Genomic DNA, 25932 nt, shown 5'->3' on the forward strand with positions numbered 1-25932 from the left:
TATACAGTTGTGGTGACCAAGCTCATATTCTTTTTGAATCGTGTATCTTATGACTTGAGCAAGTTTGTTCGAATCTAAGATGGATTGTTTCTGATTTTTACACGCTAGAGAAACACATGGAATATAATCAATTACATTCTTTATAAAAACCTTGACCTTGATTTTATATCCTATGATCACAGATATGATTATAGAAACATTCAGATGTGTTAAATATAAACACATATAAACATCAACAAACACAATCTATTTAAAAGTATTTATTTCGTCCCAATAAATACCTGGTATATATATGTGTATGTTGTTTAACAATAACAGTAAATGACATTTTATTTAAACTGTAAAGAACGTCATTCGTTTTAAAAATAAATGATTAACATAATAAATCATTGACTGACACCAACTAAACTAAGATCTAAACACACTCAATGTATACGGTTCCTTCTACGATATACGGAAGCACAAGTTCAATTGAAAATAGTTCGATGATAATAAATAAGTTTTTCTGCTACATTAAAATGAAACGAGCTAAAATTCATAATGTCTATGAATATTACAATCCTTTGGTTCAGTAGTTTCAATATCTAAGTATCAAGCCATCGGTTTTCTTTAATTCCGTATATCAATGTTTTATTGCTTTCATCACATTACCGGTCAGTTGGCCATGTCATACGTCCAATTCATAATTATCGTAATACATATTATTATAAATATCTATTGTGAAATCACAGGTATTAATGACGCCATAATCACAATACGACGTCGCACAAATGTCTCGGTAATATCCACTATTCATATTTGTAATATTTTAATGTGTAATGATGATATAGTGATGCGACATTGACTAGAAAGCAAGATAAAACTCTGCTGTATACCATCATTTAAGGTACTACTGTAATGTCAACATACAAGGTCATGGATGATGTGATTATTTACCATTATATAACGTACTACTTTAATGACAACATGCTAGGTCATGGATGATGTGGTTATGTAGGTTATCTACTAGCAATGATTCAGAGATGATACAATGTTACAAAAAACAACAACAAATATTTACAACATCAAGCAGCACTTCTCGCGTATTAAAAGGCGAAACTCGAAAACAATGACGATTAGATACTGAAGCACAAACATCACAGTCAATGAGCAGATCATGCATACCGTCGACGCTGAGAGTGACATCATTAATGATAATTGCAAGAATGGAATATCTGAATTGCATTTATAGCGATTCCTTAAAAGAAACCACTTAAAGTCACCAGCATTTACACATCAGAAATATTTGGGCATTTCTGGCAAAATAGAATCTCATTACGTGTAGTTAATGCATCACATTACGTTAACGTTCAGCATGGAACGACGTCACCGTTTAGCATCAGATTCCGTCAACATTAATATTCAGAATCAAATGACGTCACCGTTTAGAATCACATTACGTCAGGATTTATCTTGACATGACGTCACTGTTTAGATTCACATTACGTCACGGTTTATCTTCAGATGACGTCACTGATCGTTTCGTTTTGGTGAATCTCCTGATTTCCCATTTCTTTTCGCCGGTAATAGTTTACATATGTGCGATACCCTACAAATAAATAAATATATATTTAGTATAAATGTATTTGAATATATGTGAGTTATATTGTCACCATATTGACCAACACCGTTGCAATTGAATATCTAAACGATACATTATATAAATGAATGATACGGATTATATGTATGTATATTTTTATATATCATTATGTTTTTCTGATAATATGTTCACATTAAATTTTGTATTTAATCCTTTTGTAATTTAGTAAATAAGACTTTATATGGACACAATTAATAGTGTGTCCAACAAAATAATTTCCGAGAACTTGTTTAGACATTTTTGAATGCACAATAGATTAATTAAGTGGTATTTAATGTTTAGCACATACTTAGAAGTAAAATTGAAATAACGATAAATTATATGTATTCGATAAAGTGTCATTTCAATGTTTAGAATATAAGTGAATATAAAATATCTGAAAGCGTAAATATTATGATAGATATGAACTAGTGTATTAATAAGTATTCGCAAAGCTATAAAAATCATAATGAATAACGGTAAAATAAACCGGCAAACAGAGCTACAGAAACGGAACATAACGCAGTCGAGAACTCTACCATCGAAGCCTTCTATCAAAATGCAAACTGAATTCACTAAAAATACTTATCATGTTTGGAATGTATGTCACTCGCCAATACACACACACCGTGGTACAGAAAGGAATCGAAATGTGGGGTCTACAGAACTACAAATGGTACTACGTGTTAGTATAGATCTACGTTAGATTTCAGACAACATGCACTGTATATTAGTAGAATCGTTTGGTCGTGTATTGGTGTTTGTGACATATTAACGTTATCTATCAGTAAAAGCATAACAATGTATTGTCAATATAATGTGTTGCATTTTGATTTAAAATGAAATAGGTTGATAACAGAAGGGAAGGAGGATGTGAAAAGAGAAGAGGAGAAGTCAGAACAAAATCATATGAATATCAGCAGACTATCGGGAGAATCATCTATATTCGGTTCCTCTGTTCGTATATACGGTTAAACGCGATGAATGATTTAGATTACGCAATTTTATATATGCATTGACCGTAAGTCTGTTTGTAAAGAAAACACACAAATTAAATTAAAAAGAAAGAAAGCAAATACCCCCCCCGCTCCCCCCCCCAAAAAAAAAAAAAAAAAAAAAAAAATCGGGTAACGTTCCACGCGAATTGAGCTCATATATTAATACAGCAAAATCAGAACAGGGAAACCGAATACCACTATCAAATATGAATGTTAAAAAAAAGAAACAAAATAGAAAATGCAGATTTGTTTAAAAGCTGATGTTAGGTGAACTGGGATAGCGATCACTACAGGAGACAGCTGACGTCACAAAGACAGACTAGCTGACGTCATTTCTACAAGATGACGTCCACTCCTGGAACTCACTATCTCGGCTGACCAGCCAGTAACCTGTCTTCTGGTCTCGACTCGATCTCTTCTGGGCCACTATCGGATGATTCTGTTTCCTGAAAAGCAGCACATGCATTCTTTCTCTCTTAATACATGCATTCATTTAAGGTAAGCATTCCTTAAGGTATTCTTTATGTCGTGTATGGTGCAAGATGTCAAATGAACGACTGTTAATACTGTTCTTTCACCAAAACTGCACAAATGCGTGACACATGCTTGTCCATACACCACGAGCTTTCGCGCCTAATAAGGCAAATGTTGATATGTTTCGTCTTTAATACGATACACCACATGTATCTTCTGTACATATTCAAAGCAAAAGATTTCGTCAAGAATTCAACTTTACAATTTGTTTTCGGTCACTTCTGTAACAATCTATTTACTAAGAGGACGTTTGCAATAAGCATGGACGTTTGCAGTTAACTATAAGATTTTTAGATTGTATATTTAAATTGCTATAAGGCTGCGAGTTTACATTTGTATGTACCATCACCTTCCTTGTATTCTACATGCATATTATTATTACCAACCTTATAAAACCTTCATAAATTATAATTACGCCCCTTCCGTGTTGATATTAATATTGTTATTATTTCTCGTATTTCATGCAAAATGCAAACGCACATCATAATTCTATTTTTCCGTGAATTTTCCCGAAGAAAACATATAATTTTAAAATTCAAAACCGTATTCCTATCCTTCTACGTTTAATTCTTTAAAATTTTTTTAGTTTAAATATGAGAAAAACCGTTAGTAGATTGATACTTACAATTGTTGATAACAATGTAAAACTGTTTTTATAATCGTATATATTAGAAGTTAATCTTTTTAATACGTAAACTCAAGCTTTGTGTTTTAAATTAATTTCCTCCTCCGGAATATTATCAACTCTTCCCATATGATATAACACCAACAAACAAAGGAGGTAAAATAACTTTGACTATCATATAATGGTTTTTGATTTATCGATCAACAGTATACACATTTTACTGTTACAAAGCATGCGACGAGTTTTCAGACGTATGTACACTATATAGGATTTAATAAATGTGCGTTTGCTTTTGTTTATGATAAAGGGAAATCTTTTGTTATACATGTGATTAACGCATCAATAAGGATACACTTCGATCATGCCTGTATATAAATACGTTTTTATATAAAATACGTATTTACAGCATTTCTTGTAGCTCCACACTACTCCAAAACACGCCTGATCCTATCAAACAGAGACAAAAACGTTCTGGGTCAGTGTTTCTGGACTACGGTATGATACACTAATTAGTTTATGTATATATAGGTCACACTCACCTCCTCATTGTGGCTCTCTCCCTCGGAGATAGCCACCACCACAGCGTCGTTTACTGACATGTAGACGTTCTTCTCATACTTCTCCAGAAATCCTGTAGTTTTTAATACCGACCAAACATCATCTACAAATTAACAAAACATTCTTTTAGCAGTGTTTGATAAATTAGTACATTTATTTTGAAAATCATTTTGTTAAGGATGTACACCTCTGAGAAGTCAAAATTTTCTTGTATTAAACTTTTTTTTCTCATATAGATTTTTGGAAATTGGAGTTCATACCATACAAGAAAATGGAAGAAAAAACAGATGTCGGTGTGCTTGTTTTTGAGATATTGTCACTCAAAGATACCATGTTGACAAAATCTTAGATTTTATGGGATTTTTGCCGTTTTGACCATATACACAAGAGTTTAAAGCCATAATTTCCTAACGAGATGTTCTTTATGTATGGAAGTTTGAAGAATTTATTTTCCTTTAGTCTTCTTTTAAAATATACAAGTTTTGGTTAATAAGACTCATATTTTTTTCTCTAAATAACAACATATGCTACCCCTACCCCTTAATTTTGAGCTACAAAATACACCATTTTCAGCCATTTTTGCCAAATTTAGCTCTTTATAGTAACCTTTTCCTTTGGAATAGTTTGTGATAAGGTTTAGGGGAAGTAACTGTAACAATTGAATATGAACTAAAACCAAATCTAAACTAAAATTGAACTAAAACAAAATCTGAAACAATTCACTGACAAATATTTTTCTCACATTTGATAACAAAAATTTAAAAAAGAGAAAAAAAACAAAGGGCAATTTACTATGCAGCATCTCACTTTTTTGTGAAAAACGAATGTTCATAGTATTAGTGGGATTCTACACTCATAAGAAAGAATAAGCTGAAAAAGTAAATAAATGAACAACATCTTGCATACTATTGAATGACCAAATACCTTAAGAATAATAAAAGTAAGAATACATACCACTGACACAGGCGAGGAAAACTTTGACACCAATAGACCTATAGTCATTAAAAAGCTACAAAACAGAAAAGAAAAAAAATATAACAACACACTTCATGTGCTTTTTATAGAAATATTTGAGATAGATTTCAAAAACTGAGAACTCAAAAAATACAAATGAGATAAACAAAGAATTTCATCATTAACGAATTGAATTTACTGAGAACAAGTGAACTAGGCAGAGGTTTTTATTTTTTTTTTATATTTTTTTATTTATTTATTATTTTACAAGTGTAGTATTAAGTGTTGTACCTGATTAAGAACTTTACACCCGACAGAGTCCACAAAACACACAGAAGAAAAGTCCAGTACTATATGGTGTACTAATGTAGCAGAGTTATCGTTACTGTCCTTGTCGCTCGTGCCGTTGGACATTCCGCCATGTGATTGGCTAGGGTTAGCGTCTTTACGGGTCATTTGTAGTCTGGCGGTCTACAACATATAAATCACATAATAATTAAACTATCTGAATTATCTTTTGTCTGTGATGCCTGACAGATTTTCCAGAAAAACAATTATCTAGATTTAATGATTTACAAATATTATCATAAAAATAAAATACTTCCGCTGACCTTTATATTTAGTACAAAAAAAGGTCATCAATTTACCGAATACCATTAGCTCTAGTGCAAATACAAATGGAATACAACTTACTCAGTTCTCAACAAGACAATAATATTGACCTAGCAAAAAAATCAATGTCAACGTCATCTGAAATCATATTATATCAAATATGCTTACATTTCGTCTAAATTCCGCTACTGAGCCGAACCGTTTGATTTCCTTTCGCACCCTTTGTGGCTTCATTCCGGAAATTGTGAAGACTTGACGGAGGAATATATCTCCATTGGCGTAGTAGAGAGGGGAGTTAAAGGAAATAACTCGGACACCGGGATTCTGTCGTGTCTGTTTATCATACAAATGTCAGGTTATATGAATCCATGCCATACATCTTTTGGATTGCGTTAGATTTATATTTTATTATGTATATTAAATGCATATATAATACCTTTTAATTGATAACGTAGGTAAAACCCACAATAAGTAGCTTTATAGTGTTACTCACCTTCATATACTTCTTGTCATCAGCATAAATATCAACATCTGATATACGCTGAAGTGTGACGGCCTTAGCCCTAAAACACAATCGAAATTTGTCTGACACATTTTTGTTTTTGAACATCCTTACTTTAAAGTTATCCACTTGAACAATGTACCAAATACATAGTGAATATCACCAGATGAATATCAAATACATTATAATTGTATCACCAATATTTCCTTTATAGAGTAACACAGTATGTACCTTTGTGTGCGGAGTACAACAGTAAAGAAGGAGAAGATAAGTCCGATCCACAACCCCAGATCTACGTACAGTATAACTACTGCCAGGAAGGTCACTATCCAGATCATCTGTAAATAACACACACGTGTGTATTACATGTCATTATTTACCAATTACTAACAAAAACTTAAAATCAACCTTAATACTGCTTACGTTAACATACATATATATTTTTCTCAGTAGTCTCATTATCATATTATGTGGTCAAGGATTTTACAAGTTAATTGTTCCTTGTTAATTAATTTACTATATATTAGACAAAATGGACCAAACTCTTAAGCAATATATTTCATTGTAATGTCAACATTTCTCCATATAAATTATACATTAAGATAAATACTAACGCAGTCGAAACCGGAGACTTTCCACAGCTTTTTTAGTTCAAATATCTGTAGAAACATACTCCTCAAAGCCACAACGATGATTGACGACAATACACACTGTAACAGACAAATCATGATAACTTATCACTATTACAATATACAATCATTACACAACGATGATTGACGACAATACACACTGTAACAGACAAAACACAATAAATTATAACTATTACAATATACGATCATTACACAATATGTAATATACAAAACATTATATAATTATTACATATGTGCTATTACACAAAATGCCAGAGAACGAATTTTCTGAAAAGACTGTCCGGAACATTCGTAATTCGGCCTCCTCTTGAGAAGCAAGTGTGCGTATTATCAAAGTTTTCCCCACGTTTTTGCGTTACTGAACTTTTCTCATTTTATATCATAAGCGTATCTACAGTATATAGAATTATGAAAGTATTACATTGAAATGTGAAGTCTAGATGGGTGTGTATGTTAAATGTCAAGATAGATACTAACATCGGGTAGGGACTCAAACAGAGGTCCGATGATAAGAATAACTACTAGATGGGTGTGTATGTTAAATATCTAGAAAGATACTTACATTGGGTAGGGACTCAAACAGAGGTCCGATGATAAGAATAACAACTAGCACCAGAGCCGCGGAAAATAAACTCGTCATCTGGAAAAGAACAAAAAGAGAACAATTAAAGTATGCTTAACCACTTCTCAAATAAGCTATGCTATAAAACAACCTGCCAATCGTACTTAAAATGCGTTTTTTACCTTTAAAGATAATATATTTTAAACGGAAATACATTTTTATCGGTATGCGTTTGTTTCATCTATATTTTAAATATTTGTTTCCTGGTTATTACCTGAGATTTTCCCCCAGCCGAGTCTTGTACAGAACTTCGGGAAACAGAGGCAGCAAACGGGTAACAGGAGAAAAACGAACCAAATATGTTACCTAAACCATAAGCTATGAACTCCTGCAAAGCAAAACACAACCTGAATGTGAAAATTGGTTTTATTATGCAGCTTAAAGTTATACCAAATGATTAAAGGTTATATAACTTCCAGTTATATAAGATAATGAAACATGAAAATAACTTTTGACTAATTTTAAGATCCCTTTTATTTTGAGTCATGATAAAACCTCTTTATAAGCAATGTTCTCTAGATTTTAATTGTTTCCTAATGATAATTTACCTGGTTAGAGTCTATGACGTAACCATGTTTTTTGGCCATCAGAGCTGCCAATGATACAGACTGGGCGAACGCGACGATGGCCACGATCACAGCGTCACTGAAGTATTCCCCCATACCTGTAAACGTGGGTAGGATCGGGTCAGGTAACCTGCAAGTATAGAATATACATAACATAATATTATAGTAATGTAATGCTAATTACTTAAACAATAAGTAAATTTTATATCGTTATATTAACTTGACGTTATTTCGTAATTTTGCTATAACTTACTGTGAGATTTCGCTGTTATATTTTTGTTTTAGACCATTTACAGATTTTTTCATTTCAGAATATTTTATTGTAGTATTACAATTGGGATTGGGCAACAGGCTATGCCTATATTAGCCCTCTCCCCGGTAGCTACATGAATAACAGTACAATACATAAAATCCATCAATAGAAATAGCATCTCGTTAACAGAAATTACAACTAATTTAGGAGAATCTCATAAGCTTAAAATAAAACATAAGAAATTATTGTCAGATAAGTATCACAATATTTACAATATTTTAAAGATGCTCCACCACCAACAAGGAATAAATGAATTTCATTATTTGAGCAATAATTAGCATTTAATCATGTTAATATATATCTATTGAAGTAATTTACAATACATTTGGTGAATGTGTTCCATATAGAGCACAGTGGCATGGACATTTCTCGGGATGTAATAAATTATTTTATATTTTTATTTAGAAGTAGAAAAGAAGTTAAGACTTTCTGTAGAAAACATCAGTTCGTTTGCTCATGTATTTAATGGAGAGAAAATAGCATTCGTTGGTGGAAAAGCATATTTAATAAATGTTCACAATATCTTAATGAATAGAATTAAATGTTCTCAGTGTCAATGACATCTCATACAAAACGTCTGGTATCTCTAATGTATTCATGTACAATTTTCAATAGTTTATCATTTGAATTAAAATAATGGCAATTATATCCATAGAGGTAAGTGTCGATAGAATGAGGAATGTTGATATCTAGTGCAAGAATAGAATTACACAAGCGAGTTCTTTGATTATTATAGAGAGGGCAATAAAGGAAATAATGATAGGAATCTTCAATTGGAAAACCACACAGGCAGGCAGGACTGTCGGTTAAATGAGAGTTAAATAAATCAGAGTTTAGATTACTAGCGGAATTTCTTAATTGGCACAATGTAATATTTGTTTGCCTCTCGCCAGAATATTTAAATGCTTCCGAACATATTGGAAAATTATCGGTAATACCAGTTTGTAAACATTCCTTTTTTATTGCACGTATGGATGACATAGAGGGAAACGGACAGGACGGAGAGTTCCATTCTGACATTAAAGACGGAAAAAAGCTGTTATTGTATATTTGAGTTCTGGAGGTTGGAATATTAAACAATCTAGTATGGCGAAAAGTATAGGCAGTACTGGTTTTAATGAATGGTTGTAGTCGGTCTTTTATATGGTTGGGACAGTTATTGTTGAAGATATTATAAAAAGTGATATTTTGATGAAGATGTCTTCTCTTAATGAGAGGTACAATACCAATTTCATTATATAATATATTATGACTAGTCCCCTTTCTTAAACCTGTAATTATACGTATTGCTTCAAGCTGGATTGACTCCAAGAGGTCACATTCTGCCTGGGTACAATTTGACCACACGATACTAGCATATTCAAGAATAGGTCGGATAAAAGAAGTATATATAGTTGTTAAAGACTTTCTATCTATTTTGTATTTTAACATTCTGAGTATATTTATCTTTTTATATGCTTTTTCATAAATGAAATTGACATGATTCGACCAATTAGCCATAGAATTAAAGAAGAGACCAAGATGTTTGTGGTTAGTTACATTCACTATTGTACGGTTATTAAAGACTAGGTCAGGATGTAAAGCCTGGGAGTCAGTCCGCCTTGAAAATAGAAGAGCTACTGTTTTATCTGGATTAAAAGCAATTCCCCAAGCGTTTGCCCACAAAGTGATTTTTCTAAGATCAGAATTTAAGATATTTGCAGATTCATGTCCGTCTCCCTCTATAAGTGTATATAATGATGTGTCATCAGCAAATAGTTTTACGTTAGAATTTAAATTTTCACTAATATCATTTATGTATAAAAGAAAGAGATAGGGACCTAACACTGAACCTTGTGGTACACCTGCCTGAATGGTTTTCCAAGAAGATCTGAACCCATCAACGACCACTCTCTGTATCCTATTACATAAGTACGATGAAAACCACTTAATCATGTTTCCGCTAATACCATATTTTTTTAATTTATATATAAGACCATCATGCCAAACGCGGTCAAATGCTTTACTAATATCACAGAAAACCATTCTTACTTCTTTACCCTTATCCATATGTTTAACAATTGTATCATATATATTCAATAATTGAAAAGTAGTTGAATCTTTAGGTAAAAACCCAGATTGATTTTTGGAAATGATATTATTCTCTGAAAGAAAATTAAACATGTATTTGAAAACAATCTTTTCTAGTATTTTACTAAAAATAGAGGTTACAGAGATTGGTCGAAAATTTGATGGATCAGATCGTAGACCTTTGCCTTTATAAATTGGAGTGACATTGGAATGTTTCCATACATTTGGAAGAGTACCGGTAGAAATAGACTTGTTAAATATGATGTGTAGTGGTTTAATTAGCGAATTAGATACATTTTTAATAAATTTGGGGGGAATAGTATCCGGGCCAGCTGGTTTATTAACGTTGAGGAGATGTAACTGGTCTTTAATATCTTGTTCAGTGATATTAATATTAGAGAAGAGATGTTGAGGTTGGGGACAGTTAGGGGGTAAATCATCAGCATTCTTATTGGAGACAGATATAGAAGTAAAATAATCGTTAAAAGATTCAGCTTTATCAATAGGATGTAATTTTAACTCCCCATTTATGACCAATGGGGCATCAGTTTCATTTTTTGATTTTAAATTCATAACTGATTTGGCGATACGCCACCATTTACCAGGAGGGATAGACTTATCAACTAAGGATGATTGGAGTTTACAAAGGTACTTTTCTTTTGCCTCTCGGATAGAAGAAATTACTTGGTTTCGAATGGTTCTAAACTTGGTCCAAGAGGCAGGGGTATTGGTTAATTTAGCTTTAGAATGCTGACGATTTCTCTGTCGTATTTTTACTCTAATGTCATTCGTCATCCAAATTTTATCATTGGGCCTAATAGTTACAGTTTTTTTGGGAACATATTGGTCAATAGCTGAAAGAATTGTATCAGTGAGAATATCATTCATGTTATTAATATCACCTTGTAAGCGTTCATTCCAATCGATAGAATTAAGAAAGGTGTAAGACCCATCATAGTCTGTGTTATTAAAGTATAAAAGAGTTTTTTTTAAAAGCATGCTTCTTCAGAGATTTAAAATTTAGCTCCGTAGTTATTGGACAGTGATCACTACAGGACGGACTATGCACTAAGGTATTAGAAACAAGATTAGTATTATTAGTTATGATAACATCTATTAATTTTGAAGACAAAGAAGTAATTCTAGTGGGTTCCGAGACGGTATTTTCTAATCCATATTTTAATAGAATTCTATGAAAGTGAGAATTTGGATTGAGATTAATCATATCTTGATTTATATCGCCCACTAGTATAAGGTCTCTTTGTAAATCAATTACATTGTTGAGATTATCGTCAAGAAGTTCCCAATAATTCACTAATGAGTTTGGGGGCCTATAGATACATCCAATTAAAATAGACTTGTTATTAGTAGATATTTCAGTCCAAATGAGTTCAAGATTGTTCGACTCAAGGTCCGGTCTGCGTTTAATATTAATGTTATTTTTAGCATAAATAAGCACACCACCCCCATTATTATCGCGATCTTTCCTAAACATATTGTCAAAATTTTCCAAGGAAATATTACAATCAGGTATAGAATCATGTAAATGTGTTTCAGATATACAGAGTATATCATAATCTGAGAATTCTGCTTCCAGAGTGTCAAGTTTATTGCGTAAAGAGCAAATGTTGATGTGGCATAAAGATAAGTTTTCTAACTGAGTATTGTATTGTGGACCGGGATTCGGGTGAATATCACCACAAATAGATAAAATTTGATATTTGAATAATTGGAAATTGATATTTTTGAAAAAGGACAGAAATACACCAGAGAGCCAGTCTGATAAGAAGTCAATCACTGTTCCTACCCTATCTGAGCAATGTAATTTATCAACCATTATCAAAAATCATCATAGTAAATAAGAGATGTAATTGTGGAGGAAGTAAAACATGAGTGATAATTACATAAACCTTAAGATATGGAGACTTATCTTGGCTATATTTGAGGATTAGATAGTATGTATGACTGTTCATATTCTGAGATACATGTTGATAATTTGAAGCTAAATATTTTAACAAAAAAGATATTAGAAAATAAATCATTAAGCAAAACGCTTCAAACTCTTCCGTTGTTGACATTCTAAATCCATATTCTTTTTTTTATATTCTGCACACCTTATTTATATTCTGAACAAAAGAGTAAATAATAGCATATTATTTAGCAAGTTATACCAATTACCTCCCTTGGTAGTGATAGAAAAGAAAATAATAATAAAAAAATGAAATAGAAAATAAACACCGAAAAACAATCGTGATATAATATGAAAATAAACACGAGTAAGAAAATGATTTGGAATAGTATTTGCCAACTACACAGTAGTCTTACTATTCAGTGTATGTATACATACAACGAGCCTTGAGAAAAGGGGTTAGGATGTAATGTACAATTGTTTTGTATGTTACAATTTCATCCATATTTCCAAATAAAATACAACTGCATTTTGTATATATATACTTATACAAAAACCAATGCACATTTCGGAATATGTGACCATATAGGGGTGTAAATTTGAGCCCCGCCGATAATTTTAGTCCTATTCCGCACGTGTTACTACTAAATTTACCTGTAAGAGTGCACATGACTATACGATCTCATCGACATTGGCACACATAGGCTTACAAAATAATACAAAAAACATCCACCGCATTTATGTGTACTCGCGCGCGTGTCCACATATGTATTCAGAGATTACGATCGGAACACATGCGGAAAGTCATCAGTGAATAAACCTTTTTCAAATCGAACTACGCCTATACAGTCACATAATAATACATATTATGTTCATTATTTTGTATAAGTTTATATAAATACATGTGAAGGTGGACTTTTAAATGAATTAATAGATATTTATTCATAGTACAACGCACTCAAACATGTACATTTTGCATAAACACTAATTCAAACACTAGTGTACATCCCATATTATATAACCATATAAGGGTTGTTAATCTGTTTTTTAGTCCCATTTTGCATGTGTTACTAATAAATTTAGCTGTAGAGGTGCACGTGACTATTCGATATCATCGACATTGACACCCACAGGCCTACAAGAATACGACAAAAACATTCCCTGCATGTGTGTGTGCGCGCGCGTGTCCATAATATACGATCAGAACACATGCGGAAAGGGAATAAAACCATTTTCAATGTAAATTCTTCATATACACATATTCGTTATTTGCACAAGCATATATATATATATACGTGTGTAGATGGGATTTTAAATGAAAGAAAAAAAATATATATATATATATATGTATATGACCAGATATTGTGGATTTTACTTAAAGTTATCTTCCACTTCATCATATTTATATGTATTTATATTCTTCCCATCATGGGTATGGATATGTACTTTATTACAACATGTCTTTACCAACGAAGTCAGTAATAATTAGGATAAATCGCAGTGTTTACTGGATTACCAATATGCATACATTTCTTATTGAAATTAAACTTAATCAAAATTAATGTATTTTTTCAGAATTCGTTTTAGGAAATATTTTGTACAAATGTATATATTCCGGATCAAAGCATTTCAACAATAAAACGATTTCTATCATTTTTCAACTAATTATTGATATTTTATTGTCGTTTTTTTATCATGTCAACAAAGGGGAATTCCTTCATGTACACTAGCTTGTATTTGGACCGTTCATGTACTGGCATTTCTCGTCTGGACTTCAGGAGCTCAGCTCGGCGTTTACTGACGGACGGGGGGACATCGGGGACTACACTGATGCCACTTCCACGGGGAAGTTTGTAGGCTGCCTCAAGTATTTCGTCACGGTCTAATAGACTGCTGAGTCGTATAATGATGTTATTCTTACCGTCCGATCCTCCAGGAAGTCGATGAACGGCCGTTAACAGTAATTGGTTAGCACTTTCGCGAGTATAACCAAGCGAGTCAACTAGAAATGTGCGTACGATCTTCTCCGTAGCTCGCGGTACTTCCTTCAGGGGTCCCGGTACCCCTCTAATGACTAGGTTCCACTTACGGGTCCACATATCAAGTTTTATCCTGCTATTTTCCTCTTCAGTTATTTTTTCTGTTAATTTTGATTCTAGATTAGGGAGAGTTTTTTCGTGTAGCTCACTGATAGCTGAGTTGGTGTTGTCGGCAAAGGTTTCCAAACATGAAACCGATTTGGTCAAGGCACCCATTTACAGATTGAACAAGAGTGGTCATTGATTGCCGCATAAAAGGTGTGTAATAATTATAGTATGTGTTTTGAATGTTGTGTAGTGTTTGCACATAGAGAGGAAAGTCTGCATTGAAAATTCACCGGTGTTAGTAGCGATGTGATTAAGATATTAAATGCCATGCGTTCTCTTCAAACTAACCAGGGTAAGATGCATTGAATGTATCGTAAGAAATGTTGCATGATTAAAATAAGACAGTTTACTTTTTTCACATTGACAGAATGAAAATATTATTTTCTTATCAGTAAACCTGAATGAAACCATTGCAAATCATCAGTAAGGACAAAAAGCATAATCACTGTCAAAGTGTCACAGTTCGTACAAAGACAGAAAATTAGATTGAAGGAGGTGGGAGAATGTGTGTACATTATAAAGAGTTGTGTGCATGCGTGTTGTGTTTGCATATCAATGGGCACTTTTTTGCATACTTTCCTTCCTTCGAAACAATCAGTAGGAAAATACGTGTATCAATAATTGAAGATGTAATTTGTCATCAGTTGTTCAAACAATTACTGGCACTTACAAAGTAAAATTTCAGAAGCCTGTGGTCATATCCATGCATACTACTTAGAATGATACTCAGAGGTTTACAATTCTACATTAGGATAAAGAGAGACCTCAATTTTTATATTGTAAGTCTGTGCCAAAACTATCACTTGAACAACTGTACCCAATAGTTTAGTAAAGCACGACCTGTTCGGATTGTACAATTGTACGTAGGTCAACAAGGAAAAGATAATAGTCCTGGGAAAAAACATCATTTTCTAATTTTGTTTTGGTAATAATTCAAAGAATTGGTAACAAAAATGCTGATTATTGTACGACTAGTATATCGACTTAAGATCGTGCTCCACAAACTCTTTAAATTACGTCACAACCCAAAAATAACCGCTTTTGGTAATTTCTGTATTTACTTACAAATAAATCCTGCGAAATGAATGTTCAATATAACTGTTATTAACATTTTTTCTGAACATTTTCCCTGAAAGGATATATATTGTTCTCGCATTCATAGATAGATTTGGAACGTTTGTTATTTCTCATTTTGAAAACAGAAACTTTACACTAAAAGTTTCAAGGATTTATGCAGTTAAAATAATTATTTCAGTTCATGCGGGGAATGACTTTATTAGCGTTTATTGAATCCGAATGTATATTATCAGATGAAACCTATTGTTTTTGAAAGCCATTAAGTAATGAGAATGACGAAGCATAATTGGTGAATACAACGAAACATCTTCATCCTAACGTGCGGATTAAAACAAAACATTCTAATGCCGAATGTGATTTTCATTCTCAAACATGGGAAAACCCAGTAAGCACAGAACAGTACATACCCAGCAGGAATCTCTCCTACTACTTTCATGTCGTAGTTTGTCTTAAATTTGGCAAAGTGTGATACCGCCGTCCCTGCAATAACCTGTTATAAGATGAGGAGTATTAGTTATAGACATCCTGATATAGACAAAAAATATCCAAATAGTTCAATTCTTATTCACAATCTACATATTGCATTTTATAAAAAAAATATTTGTCTGAAGCAACAGACAGACATTTAAGATTACTTAGCTTGATTGGGTTGGATGATCTGTAGAAAGTTAAAAACAATAATGTAATAATATACAGTTCTTCATATTTGATAATTTCTATAAAAAAATCTTGGTTTCTATTCATGTACCATTTCACACCTATAATCAAAGGTTTTTGCATCTGTTATTTCCACTTTTTATAACTGCCATATCTTAGAATTTCCAAGTCACGTAATGTGCAAAAGTGCATATTTGATAATTCTAAAACGTTTTAAAACATGACTGTGATATCATCTATTGTTATAGCTCGAGGTATAGTTGGAGCAAAGTCTACCATTATTTAGTATCACCTACTACTGTGGAATAGTTACTTTTTGCTGTGGAATAGTTTGTGAACTATTCCACGGGAAAAGGTAACTATTCCACAGTTGAAGGTAAATGTAGCGACTTGTGAATATAGCTTAGCATGAAGTCAGAAATACATCCTCATTTATTAAATCCTTATAGAGATTAACTTAAGATAAACCCAGGTACTTGTCAATGTTGTGATGTATTTGGAAACTTATTTTCATAATACCAATATGCATATATATATATGTATACAATTTTATCACTTAATTCCAAAATAGATTTCACAAGTTCTTTCACAGCCACTGTATCCATAACCCACAAACGAATTCACTTGAACAGATTTGAGAAGATTAAATCCCATGAGGCGAATGCTGAATTTTCTGCCAAAATGATAGTGCAGATGCTTGACATGCTTTTTCCTCATATTTTGTATATTCCATAAAAATGGCATCAATCAAACAAATTTACATCCCAACACTTTTCAAGAAAATAATAATTCACAAGGAATACTTTAAAAAAACATCCTTTTTTTGCTACATGAGTTCACTATTTTGTGTATATATCAAACACTTGGGGGATTTTTTTCTTCTTCTTCTAAATTTTTCAAAATTATCTCCCTCTAAGGCCTGTGCTGCGTGGGAAAAGATTTTTGCCCAAATCACTTCAAATTTATATCCAAAAATCATCACTACTGCATATACAGAGCTACATATCTATGGTCCTCCATGTTGAACAGTGAAACCTAAACTGAGGAAATGTTTCAGTGTGAGTACCATATAGTACCTGTGCATGGATCGTTAAAAAATCATGCAAATCATGATTCTTGTTCTCCGAATGAGGTAAATAAATAAATCACAAATAGGTATCCAGGTTTGAATAGGTAGTAAGGGTTTACCTGGAGCTGTGGAATAGGTAAACAATACCCAGTGGAATAGTGGAGAGCACCAGTGACATTCAGTGCCATGTTTTAAGTATGAGAAACACCTCAAACTGTGGAGTAGTCAGGACAATGAATAGTTCTATGCCCTTACGGGCCTCGAACAATTCATTATCTTGACTATTCCACAGTTTTAGATTTTTCTCCTATACATATTTCATCATTACCTTATAGTGCCCCCAGTATCGATACTCATCAGAGTGGGGGAGGGATCTTCAGTTTACCCTTGAATCTTTGGTTGATTTGAACTTTGACTAGATGCATCACAACGATACAATGTCAATACTTACCACTAACAGTTCTATGGGGAGAGGGATCTTCAGTTTGTCCTTGAATCTTTGGTTAATTTGAACTTTGACTATATATATCACCACGATACAGACTGCTGAGGTTAGAACCGTTGCAAGTTGTACCTCATGAATCTTACTGAATATGGCTTTATATGTCTGCAAAAAAATGTCACGATCACTAAGTTTTTTTTATAAAGATAGATTAAAGGTAAACTACTGTCGTTTCCAATCACATATCGACAGCACGCGTACTAATAACTTGTATCGCTTTTTCCTTTAAAATAAAAAAGAGCATTATAAATTTTTACGAATCAAATTTTTGAAGACCTTGTAATAAAGTCTTACGAAATAGTCTTTTAGAAAAAGATCAACTATATGTATGGAAACATCCTATATCAGAAAAACATATTTACATTTTGCCACTGCCACTCCCATTACTGTAATGATAATCGTGATCTGCATTATGAGCCAATAAATGCAGCCTAGACTTGAATTGGTGTAGTAATAACTACATAAATGGAGTCTTTACTGACACCATGTTAGTCAGCGCGGGAAAATTTACATTATAGTTGAATGAACCATTTTGGATATGAAACTCATGAAAAAAATGTAAATTGTAAAGATGAAAGTAAACTGAAAAGCTATTGAAAAACAATGAAACTTTGTTATCTTTTCAATTTTTATAGGGACTATTTTCTATCACATTGAACTTGGCTGTTGAGGTTAAATGGCTGAAGCGGGAAATACAAATGTTCACTCGCATCTTAATTATGTTTTACTTTGAACTAGAAAGTAAAATGTAAATATAACAATCAAAGGATTGTTAAAGGATTGTCATAGCGCCCTGACGGCACTATTCTTTTTATCTGCCACCCATATTGCATTTATTCTTCAATGAATGCAATCTAACAATTCTTTTATAATCGTATATATATTGACTAATGGTATCAACTTACAAAAACTATTTGGAAGAGATTTCCAAATCTTGGAATGCTCAGTCCGAAGATATACTTGACTTGACTGGTGAAAACGTGGACAGCTGCCCCTGTGGTGAAGCCACTGACCAATGGATCCGACATATAGGTGGTCACAAACCCTAGTCGGCACGCCCCGAATATAACCTACAAAGTCAAAAAAAATCATTGGATTGAGGATGTATGTTGAAAGGATAACTCAACTGAACGCTTGATGTATGTCAAAAGGATAACTCAACTAAACGCTTAAGCAGTTCGTTAAAGTATGTTATATTATTATAGATATGACAGGAGTACCCGAAATAGACACATTAACATACAACATTGCGAAAAAATAAATTCTTGCAATTTTTTTTGCATACAAAATATGACTAATTATGATAAAGTATTGCAATATCGCAATATAAGTGCCCAGTCCAAAAGTATATATTAGAGGAAGAGAACACGTGACTAGCCTGTGTAATTTAGACTAGCAGATTACGACTGGTTGCCCATGTGACCTACCTGTATTATTCCTACAAGGATACAGAAGGACGATACTATGGCTATCCTCTGCATGTCAATTTCATGTCTGGACAATAGATGTGGCGGTGGGGCGCCCGGCGTTGTTGTCGATAAATCCGAACTGAAGTTGGCACCAAGGAACGTTTCTGTCCCATTAGCTGCCCACATACTCCCTGGTACGGACTCCGTGTACTGAGGTCCAAGTCTGGACAAGACAGACCCCGTCATTAAACTGACCACAGCAACAGTACCTGTAATCATATCGATGTAATTGTTTTTAAACATAAATCTTGTTCCTGTATGGGTATTACCCAAAGATCATAAAACAGACGAAACCAATCTTAACGTAAGACTTACCCAATCACAGATAACGGTGCAAAAAGTTTCATCATTTGTGATTGGCTAAGCACATTTTATGCATTTTGGAAACGTCATTATTTTACTAATTGTTCAGTATGAACTGGTAACAACGGATACAAGTATGGTAAATTATTTTGAATAATCAGCTAGAATGGTAATGAAAAGGCATCCGTGCTCAATATGTCCAGATATAATGCAAACTAATTGAAATTGCCCAAGATACTAGCATAAAAAGAAATAATGGTTATACCGAAAAGCAAAACAGGACTAAAGCAGACACAATTTGAAATCGTCCCTTTAGGTACAATGATGATATTTACTATCAATTTCGGATCAACTTTACGATTTGTTCTGTTCACACGTTGTAGACCTACCCATTGATATATGCCTTGATGTTCCGAAGAAGAAGTAGATGAGGACTGGGAAGAAAGACATGTAGAGGCCAACCACAGGAGGGAGGTCCGCCAACATAGAGTAGGCCATACCTGTGGGTAAAGTGGGAAATAACAACTGACGATAGAATGGGGCGGATACAGCGTGGTGTTTTAAGGAGATATAAACCTTCAAGGTATCACTTATATTCCGAATTTCTATATTTAAGCAAAATGTTAACATTTAATCAAACCTTGTATAACTACATTTAAGCATTAAACATTAAAATGTGTTTATTGAAAAAATAATTATGCGATATAAATATTTCTCTTGTTAATTTAAAAAGTTCAGATGCTCTAAGTGAGCTTTAACTCCTTACTTTGTGGAAGCTGCATTATTCCGACAGTGAAGCCAGCGATGATGTCACTCGGGAGATCGACTTTCCAATTGTATTTCTGGTAAATCTTGATAAAAGGGAAAAGTTTGTATAAGAACTTTTTTCGTCTCTCTTTCGTGCATGCGCACATGCTAGAGACTTCCTGTTTGCACTTGTCCATCACTGTAGCAGGCTCATCATCGGGTTGTTTGAAGTCTTTATAGAATGATGAAGTGCGATACAGCCTCTGTTTGATGTTCACATACGGGTCTTTTTCAGGATCCACCATGATTGGATGACTTGTGCAGTCCACGTCCATGACCACGTGATACGTAGGGACCGACATGTTGTCCATTTTTACTGGTCTCGATAATTTGCGACAATAATATCAGTAACTGAAAAAAAAATGAAAAAGATCTTATAGAGAATATAATTCATGTATAATAAAAAAAACCAACATTGTTGGTGATTGAATGCATTCTGCACTTCGTCATGTGATATTCAGCAAAACAAGTTGTCATTCGAACAAAGAAGATGGAATCATTTCCACTGAAAACACGCACGACTTATCTCCACAACAAACGTACAATTAACAAAATGATTACTAAAAAATAGGAATATCAAAATGTTTTCGTAGAATTAGCATTCAACGTTAAATACATTAAAGGATGAGAAAACCTGCCTTGTGGGTTTGCGGTTACTTTGTAAACAAAACACATGAATAAATCAACATCTTTGACGTAAGGCCTTTCAGTCAGACTTGACCAGTGGATATACCATTAGTGTCTGTAAGTTTTAGGGGCAGACACAGGGCAGTTGAGAGTTTTACACGATATATACATAACGGAACATACAACTTTCGGGGAATTCTTGATTTACTTTTATAGAATTTACAGAAACACACAAAGGGTAGATATGAAGGGGTTAAATGATTGTCACCCTGAATATATCAGGACAGGGTGAATATGAATGTATTATCCTGGATAGGAAAAACAGGTTTCTGGTCAAACGTAAATGGATGACAGAGATATAGTAAAAAGTAATATTGACCGGTTTGTTAGAACACGGATACATCACAGTAGTAATCAATGTAGTTTGTCAGTGTATTATTATGTCAATGACTATCATCACATTTAACGTAAAAAAAATTAATGTACAATGTTTCAAATGAATTATTCTAATTAGAGCGCTGTCAAGTTGTATCTACATTTGTGTAGTAGCTCTTAGATGAAACAAAATATTACTAATTGATAAGAGGCTACGGTAGGGTGTGATTAAGATATTCCGACATATTACTAAAAGCCTTTCATCTCGAGTTCAAGAGGTCGAACACCTTGTGTGACAGTTGCTAGGTCGTGGTTACAGGCCGTGTGTCTTTTCTCTCCGGATACTTAAGGTTCCCCCTTCACCTTATATCCTCGCATTAGAAGGACAATAATAAACCACACCAAATTAATGACAGGTCCTTGTTTGAGTCAACTATAGATGCATTTAAAGTAATTTCTACCTGTGAAAATTTGCCTGTGTAATTTAACGAAAAGACAATGTATGTATGTATGTGGCACGTATACTGACACAACGGAAGGTAATTTAACACAGGGTTTTGATTACGAAATAGTATTTGTGAGTCAATGATTTTCGAATAAGCGTTGTCTTTTTACTATTATATACACTATACATTGTACTTATAGAATTGCCGCTTTTTAACCTAAGTATGCCTTCCAAGACATTTAAAGGGCCACTACCTTTCCGAAACGGCTTTTAATTTTTGAAATAGGAATGTAAAACGAGATCAATAATTTTGTAGAGTCGGAGGATTTATTAACTATACGTTTACTAGCACACTTATCATCACCTTCAGAACTGTTTAATTAGAATAAATAAAATGTTAATTTTCATAACGCGGGTCGTTTTATGTTTCCCGCCGTCGTCCTAAATGCCGCGCGGTAGTTGACTATCACTGCGCCAGACGGCAAAACAGCGAAATGAATCTCCACTGTTATCGTACATAAGACAGGAAATCTTGCATATGTTTGGTGTTGTAACCTCATCTTAAGCCATCGATATATATTTTCTTTTGTTATTAATGTTTTAAGAAACTTTAAATTTTGCTCCGGAAATGTAGTGGGCCTTTAAAAGGCCTTATTTCTTTGTCCCTAAATATGTTAACATTTACTGTGGACGATTGTTGTTATTAGGATATAGGAAGCACACAGTCACAAGTCTCTATGTTAGCTTAACGGGCCAAGCAGAGAACTGGGCACCGTAGGTTGTTTGTGCAAGATAGAAAGCATGATATCGACATAGCACACCGATTATATACACGAAAAGGTTGACAGCATGATGTACGCACTTGCCGAGTATTTCGGTGTGTCCCCGGGTGTAAAAATTAGAACTCCTATGTTGGCCAAATACCGATACCAGGTTCTTTCAACAAAGAAAACGAGAGTGTATCTTAAAATGACCTTAACCATAAACCTCTTTAAAGGGAACATTTAAATTGACTGTTTATAATGATATAATAATTGATATGAAGATAATAAAATGTACTTAAAACTTTATCTACAAATATTAAAGATAAAACTATTAACTAACCAATAAATAAACAATGACAAAAACTGAATGAAAATAACAGGACATACAACAGTCGAAGCCGAAACTTGAAATGATAAAATGTACGTATACAAGCAAAAACTTAACTTTGCCTACCTAGAAATTTCTAATAGCTTGATAACAAGTATGATAGAGTATCACCACCGAGATCCTGTCTAATGTTACCATAGTAATAAAAAGATGAATAAATAAACATGTTTTGACGTAAGCAGTGTCACTCAATCGGGAGGGGATTGTGATTAAAGGTCTTGTTCCCATCTAACAGAGTGACAGCTACATCGGACTGGTGTCAACGGGAAAGTCACCGATACCTTGAACCATGTTTTAACATTGCGCACTTTTAACCAGAGGGGGCAGCCTTCGAGATGATTTTGTATGGATCATGCTATTTTGTATTCAGGGTTTTACTATAATGCAAAGTCGAATATTTTTATGGTCTAAACGACATAAGAATGAAATGGCCTCATACATATCTAGTTAGCTATAAAACAATACAGAAATGCATGGCATGGTTACATATTGCGAGATGTACTAAGATTATTGAAAATGTTTTATTCGTTGTCTTTATTTTATGAATTAATCTTCAAATATATGGCGATATCAAGACTGGAGCCAGGAATCAAAAAAGGAAACCTTGATATAATATATATATAAAGATAGAATGCTTTCCCTCATTGGCGGTACTGGTGCCGCTGCTGTTCCGTAATCAGTACTAGCTTGTTTTAAATGTAGATATTTATGTAAATGTGATACTCCACATTAGCATGTAATACAAATGTATCTTCTGTGACTGGAGACACCCGAAACCCCCTAACATCTGACAGAGATGATTTCATCATATCATATAATGGTACGTGCCATGTGGACACTGAAGGTTAGGAAATAAAGCGAGTGTTGGTCCAGTATTTTATTGCACAAGTAGAATTATGTTTATTGAATATCATTCTGCATTAGGTTCAAGATAAAACATACTTGTTTCCCAACATCAAAGTACCATGAAATATCATTACATGCCTTCACTAACGTTTTTTCATATCGAAATGTCAACAGACATACGTGGCATTAGTTAACTTAATTGTTTGAACAGCCTGCAATAGTGACTTTTTGTAGTTATGATCCGCAAAAGACAATTATTAACTCACAAACCAATCCATCATTGCAAAGGACACATGTTTTTGTAGATGTTTACGTAGTTTTTGTACACATGACGTTAATATACACTTGTTTGGTTTTTGGTTAAGCTGAGGACAATGGCTGTGTACAGATCAATACTTGTGACATCTGTGTAACGGAGCGCTGTGTTTGCCTGCATAAACATTGATGATGTAAAGGGGGACATATCACTAAATCAGCCGATATTAAAATTATCGCGAAACATAAATGTCCTTTATGAATATTTTATATTCTCGGGAAATCATAGAAATTATTAAATGGTTGTGAAAAAAAGTGTAAAATTGATAGCCATGTTAGTGTTACGCTTAGATGCTACAAGTATTTGAGGTTCGAGTTCAGATCAGTTTTGATTTGTCTAGCAACTCACATAAAAGTTAGAATATGGAATATGTTAATCTTTATGATATCTAGTGACGTTTGAGGAAGGAGCATTAAAAGCCCTCTTGATTATATAGTTTATAGTAGTAATATTATTGTTCTCGTTTTTTTAAATGGAAACACAAGATCATATATACATAGATGTGTGGCTTACACATTTCATGTCTTCAATGCTTTGTAAACGATCTAAATAATATATATATATAATATATATAAGTACATTCCAGCCAGCGACTTACAAGCCAATGTAAGACGCTATTTAATGAAATACTTTGCATTATTAAGGTACTAGTTATGACCTTATAAGGACGTGATATTTCCATATACAACGGTGTGTGTTGTTGTTTAGACTCACGAAAAGAACACTATTTTATCGTCCGTTTTGTCGTACTATCCAAACATAGCGGCACTGGATAAAAGAAAGACTTGCCTGTGGTATATCGGGAGTCGAACAGTTATATCAATAAGGTTCTCATTTCTCACTTAACGGTGACTGCATTAAACCCGAGGCCTGCAGACAGTGCATTACTTAGATCACATTCAATTAATTTGACCATGGGTGTCCTGAGGGTGATATTGGTTCAGAAACCTGACCCTGACCTTGATATGGTGTTTTATATAGTGATGTCTGTGTAATACATTTACATGTTCAACATAGTATACAGTATTGTTGTACTTTAGAATGAAAGAAGTACAACATTAATGCTAGCATATATTTGACAGACGAAATCATGATATAATTGGAAGTTGATTTTGTTCAATTATACTATATAGATAAATAATAGTAGGATTGAACAGTGTTTTGAATTTCAGTAACACTGTTTTGATATTTTACACTAGTTGATCTCGCTAGTGGACAGGTGTGTGGTAAGTTGACTAGGCGTCGATTAAAAAGATAATCTTCATAGATTGTGGTCCCTGGAATAAATGGCACTGTTGTACAAAAATATTAACCCGTTCAAATGTTTGAATAAAAAAAACATATCAAAATAATTATAAAAAATAAACCCATTGCAGCCACGTACCCAGATCTATAGTAAGTAAACTTACCTTGTGGTGAGAAGTGGCTAACTTTTTACAGTCTTATATTCCTCGTCATTCATGTTCCACGTGTGAGTACCAATCAGTACAAATCATTCCATGATCAGATTAATTACCACATGTCTATTTCCTATATTGCAGTCTGTGTTCGGCTTTAAGTTATACAGCTCGGCGAAAATACCTAGCCTGCGTGTCAAAGTAACTGTACA

General features: G+C 33.4%; 1 protein-coding gene across 2 annotated transcripts; it reads right to left on the bottom strand.

Annotated features, from left to right (window-relative positions):
* Positions 1 to 308: 308 nt before the first annotated feature.
* LOC138312510 (prestin-like) lies at positions 309 to 25932 on the bottom strand. 2 transcript variants are annotated; one of them, XM_069253357.1, is made up of 19 exons: positions 25733 to 25932; positions 20522 to 20913; positions 20145 to 20255; positions 19411 to 19661; positions 18889 to 19053; positions 17933 to 18088; positions 16163 to 16245; positions 8222 to 8369; positions 7888 to 8001; positions 7614 to 7691; positions 7016 to 7111; positions 6633 to 6739; positions 6393 to 6462; positions 6068 to 6232; positions 5579 to 5758; positions 5288 to 5342; positions 4315 to 4436; positions 2983 to 3062; positions 309 to 1588 (listed from the first exon to the last, which is right to left on the bottom strand). In XM_069253357.1, coding segments are annotated over exons 2-19 (2334 nt in total). In that variant the 5' UTR covers positions 20874 to 20913; positions 25733 to 25932; the 3' UTR covers positions 309 to 1587. The 2 variants fall into 2 exon arrangements, with proteins under 2 accessions (XP_069109458.1, XP_069109459.1); XM_069253358.1 differs by lacking the exon at positions 2983 to 3062.

This window comes from Argopecten irradians, unplaced genomic scaffold (assembly GCF_041381155.1).
Source record: "Argopecten irradians isolate NY unplaced genomic scaffold, Ai_NY scaffold_0349, whole genome shotgun sequence".
In the NCBI taxonomy this organism is placed as follows: domain Eukaryota; kingdom Metazoa; phylum Mollusca; class Bivalvia; order Pectinida; family Pectinidae; genus Argopecten; species Argopecten irradians.

Excerpts from the sequence above, each read along its gene's own strand:
- LOC138312510 (XM_069253357.1), bottom strand. The coding sequence starts at position 20,873 with ATGGACAACATGTCGGTCCCTACGTATCACGTGGTCATGGACGTGGAC. Across the intron at positions 6,740-7,015 it reads AAGTCTCCGGTTTCGACTGC|ATGATCTGGATAGTGACCTT; the intron begins GTTAGTATTTAT and ends TGTTATTTACAG. Across the intron at positions 5,343-5,578 it reads GGTGTAAAGTTCTTAATCAG|CTTTTTAATGACTATAGGTC; the intron begins GTACAACACTTA and ends TCTGTTTTGTAG.